This window comes from Gigantopelta aegis, chromosome 12 (genome assembly GCF_016097555.1).
Source record: "Gigantopelta aegis isolate Gae_Host chromosome 12, Gae_host_genome, whole genome shotgun sequence".
Lineage (NCBI taxonomy): Eukaryota > Metazoa > Mollusca > Gastropoda > Neomphalida > Peltospiridae > Gigantopelta > Gigantopelta aegis.
The window spans coordinates 43,787,498-43,792,074 of NC_054710.1; the positions used below are offsets into that span (position 1 = coordinate 43,787,498).

At 42.6% G+C, this 4,577-nt stretch overlaps 1 protein-coding gene across 1 annotated transcript; it reads right to left on the minus strand.

The window, feature by feature from the left end:
- Positions 1 to 1,214: 1,214 nt before the first annotated feature.
- On the minus strand, positions 1,215 to 2,321 carry LOC121386074. Its single transcript, XM_041516873.1, has one exon. The coding sequence runs from the start codon at positions 2,319 to 2,321 to the stop codon at positions 1,215 to 1,217; it is 1,107 nt and encodes a 368-aa protein (XP_041372807.1).
- Positions 2,322 to 4,577: the final 2,256 nt, after the last annotated feature.

Here is a 4,577-nt window from a genome sequence, read left to right on the forward strand (position 1 = left end):
AGGTATCCGTCCTTCAAGTGGTAAGGTTCCAAGGTGAATTGATACAGAGCATATCCACTTCTAAAATCCTCTCTAGACACGTCCAGTCCTATGGATTCTCTTCCTTCGAACAGATTGTTGTAGGCCGAGATGTACTGATTGTTTTTCACGTGCAGAGGTTGAGCCGGTAAGGATTCACCATTCACGTACAAGGCAATTGTGTCCAGCTCGTACATGGCAAAATTGAATGGATTTTTGGTGTAACTGCCATTCACTGCTTCGGCAGAGACCAGGGCCACCACAACTTTGTTGGGACATTTATTTTGAAACAGGTGATCCCAGGTGAAACTCAGTTGTCCCTTGGGTATGGAGGCCACTTTGATGTCGCTCCTCGTGAAAGGATACTTGGCTTCAGTGTCCTGCAACACCTTGGCGTGGGCCGTGATGATGGCCGTATTGGGTCGCACTTTGCAGAATCTGAGGTATACGTGTTCGATCTTGACTTTGTAATCAGATGGAAGGAAGGCCTGGTCCGGAACAGTTTGATCTGTAGATTGACGCCATTGATGAGATAACTTTTGATGTCTAAAAAGTCTTCGTACAGAGGTCCATCCATATCCACGGTGTGACTGGTTTCACATAAAGCACCTCTGTTAGCAAGTCTCGAATTGATGCCTGTGACAGGATCTGAACTTGTATATCATCAGACGTGTCTTTGTAGAAAAATTGGGATTGCAGAGACGATTCCCTGGCTGTGGACGTGCCATTCAACAACACTTTCAGGTAGCTCTTGTATGGATACAGATTGGTAGAGGTGGTGATGAGTTTTCCATTGAGTGTCAGATCCACTTGAGACCACAAACTCATATAGATTGACTCTAAAAGACCAGTGTGTGTTGTCGGGAAAGTAAGACGTACTGTCTGTACTTCGAATGGTAATGAACTTATCCATAGTGCTTATTTGTTTTGATCTTGGGATTTGGCAGCAAATAACCCAAGCTACTGCTGAGTAGTGCTGTCCACAAGTTAGAATTTCCTCGATCGAGAGATAAGTTGATGATACACGTAATCACCACCACGTATATGATGATGATTTGAGAGAAAAAAACTGTTTCCGATTTGGCCACACGTTTACCAAAAAATGTCCAGGTATCACCCGAATGACTTCTTGACAGAGGTTGTGTCTCTACAATTTCTTCCATGATAATGAAAAGTCAAACATGTGCTGAGGTCTTTTATACTGTCTGATATCGAACAACGTCTGCTTCTTGAATCCACGAATTGTACTTCTTAGGCCAGTGAAGCCATTTGACCAACACTTCTTTCTGTTTGTTACGAGTTCTCCTTTTCACAATGTCTTGGATACGGTACAGTTGATCAGGATTCTCAGTCACCTTTTGAAGTTCAGCTGCACAGAATGTCCCTTCGATGGCATCACCACCCCAGTCCTTTAATTTGTACAAGTCTTTACCTTGAGACCGGTACCTTTTGTCAATGGTAAATATTTCACCAGACCATTTCTCTTGGCATTCCCGATCAAAGGTGCCCCGAAGATGACCGACTCGTACTTTATCACCTATGTTAAATGTAAACTTCTTTTTGTGGATTGCCTTTTTAGGTTTGATCAGGTACTGAGACAGTCGGACCTCTTCTTCGTTCGTTTGGTTGACACTGGCTGGTGTTTGACCTAACATTCGATGCTTGGTGTGTTTATAGCTATAGACGACTTTCTCTAGAACATCCATGTACTTGTAAGTAAAGTTTTTTAACATGTAGCGATAGCGACGCATTTTGATGGTTTTAATGACCCGTTCGGCATAACTTGCTTTGGTTTCATTTAGAGCAAACAGCTGCGTTATGCCATATGATTTCAGCAATGCTTTGACCTTATGGTTCTTGTATTCTGACCCTGAATCGGAATGAAACAGTTTGGGCTTTCTGGACTCTAATTTCCAGAATTTTGTCAAAGCATCTACCACGTCGTTCCCCGTTTTCGACTTGAGTGGTAGCACCCACAAGTACCTGGAGAACAGGTCAATGATCACCATGAGGTATCTCACCCCGTCATTGTATTTAGCCAAACTGACCATATCCATTAGATCGGATTGCCAGTGACTGTCTAACCCTTCCACAACATAGGTATTACGTGGAATCTTTCGCCTCACTTGATGTGTCATGGTATAGGTTTCTTGACCTTTCAACCATGATTTAATACGTGTCAGAGGAATTTTAAATTTACCCTCTGCTTTAACAGCTTGATACAGTTTACTAGGACCTGCATAACTCCCAGGATGTTTTACATCGTAGTAAATAGACTCTAGGTACCTTTCCCACTGAGACATGGTTCTCAACTGACATACATGTCACAAAGTCATGCTATTTATAAATAACGGATTCAAAAGATACAACACAAAATTGTATTACTAAACAACAAAAATGTAGTACATAAAATATATGATAAAACATACAGTTATGACAAAAACATTCAAGTGTCTCACACGTGTTTGAAACATGTCTGAACACGTTATTCACATTGGGACATCTTGGAGAGAGTGTGTAATGTTCCATCACTGGGTCATCCATTCTCTGCCATCGGTAGGCACGTAGTCCACAACAATAACAGACGACGGCATCATGATCCCCTGTGTAGAAGAAACCGGCCTTGGCGAGCTCCCTCGGTTTCTGGCATAACTGTATTGGCCACCATCCAAATGTCTGCATCCGTGTGTAGACGTGGCGCATTTCGGGATGATGGCAGAACAGGTAACGTCTCGAACAGCAGTCTTCTTCATCCCAGACAGCATCTGTTTTATATTCTCGAGTGGCATCTGTTTGATCCATGGGTTCTTTGATTTCACCATCTTCATTTTCATCCATATTGTCACAGGCAGCATCCGTTTGATCCATGAAATGTTCTTCTGGTTTGGTAGCCACTCTTTTACATTTGATTGTATATCTTTCTGAACATTTGCAGACCAAGATGTTATCCTCGTCGCTACTGCTGCTGCTACTAACACTGCTCGAATATCCCGATGCCATCTTCTTCGTTCCAGATAGAGTGCAACAAGGCACAAGAATGTCAGAATCATAAAACACGTCTGTTCTCTAGCACAGTCACAAAGCAAATGAAGTGTAAACCATAAATCCATTCTTTTATACCTTCGAGTTCATCCAAAACAAAACTCGTTCACCACTGGTGAAACTCGTAAGGGTTGCAGAAGTTACACTGAAGAAATCCCATCTCGTTTTGATGGTCGTCTTGCATGGCGCAGGGCACAATCGAGTTCAGCTCTGGAAACAAAGTCACACATGACTGTGAAACAGCCTTTCAGTTTCTCCCATTGTTGTAGAGAAAGGAATATTCCTTTCCTCGATGGTTTCACGGATTTAGTTTCATCACACCACCACCACTGACGCAGGTCCACCCCAGCAAAGTTCTTGTCGACGCTGACATGGACGTTGGCACAAAGATGACGGAACAATTTGTCGTCTTTCTCCTGGTTTAATGCTGAAATCGTTTCGCCAATTTGGCTTTTACAGGTACACAGTTCGATACACTGCTTAAGACTAAGGGTAATACCTCGCTTGGTGGGGAAAGTTTTCCCCTTGTCACTGTCAAATTTCCTTATGTGAATAGCAGTGTCCCCTTTCCATAACTTGGCCACCACGTAGACATTAGTTCCAAGTTCTAGACGACATCTCGCTTCATCACTTGTGGAACAGGCCATCTCTGGATTGAACGTAGATCTGATCGTTTTCGGCGAGTGAATGACAATTAAACCGTATCTATCCTTTTTATACTCTTCGTGCCAGTCTAAATAGGTAAGGGGGCATTCTAAGTAGGTCAGGGTCGGATCAGTAGGATGTTGCACACGGCATAGTAGGCCAGTCTAAGTAGGTCAAGATCAGTCTAAGTAGGTCAGGGCCGAGTCAGTAGGACGAGGTCACATGACAAGGCCGTGACATCATCAAGGTCAAGGTCATGGAAAGTAGGTCAGGGCCGGGTCAGTAGGATGAGGTCACGTGACAAGGCCGTGACGTCAGCAAGGTCAAGGTCACGGAAAGTAGGTCATGACGCCCAACAGGCCTTGGTACTACTGACAGCACATACCATGGGCTTTGTCTATACCAGTCGTGGGACAGAAAAAATCCTAACATTTTAGTAACTCATTAAAGCATATTCAAGTAATAAAACACACTTTATAACCAATACATTTATGACCAATTTTCTAATTACGATTTGTTATAAACTTACATGTGACCTTGGGAGGGGTCAAAAGTGATGCTAAACGCATGTGTTATAGATCTTTGGAAAGGTATTCCAAAGCATAACATGATAGGAATGGTTTCGTATTGAATTTCAAAAAAAAAATTATCACACACACACACACACACACACACACACACACCACTGCTGTTGAAAAATGTTTGTTTCGTAACATCTATCTCGTCTCCAGATACGAATTTTATGTATTCCCTGTGTCATGCAGCAATGACTAAAATGGTGCGACAGATAGCACGGTTTGCACTTGCTATACTCATAGAAGTTAAATCCGCACATACTATTTGAAATGATCCTGTTGCAAGAAACCTCATAG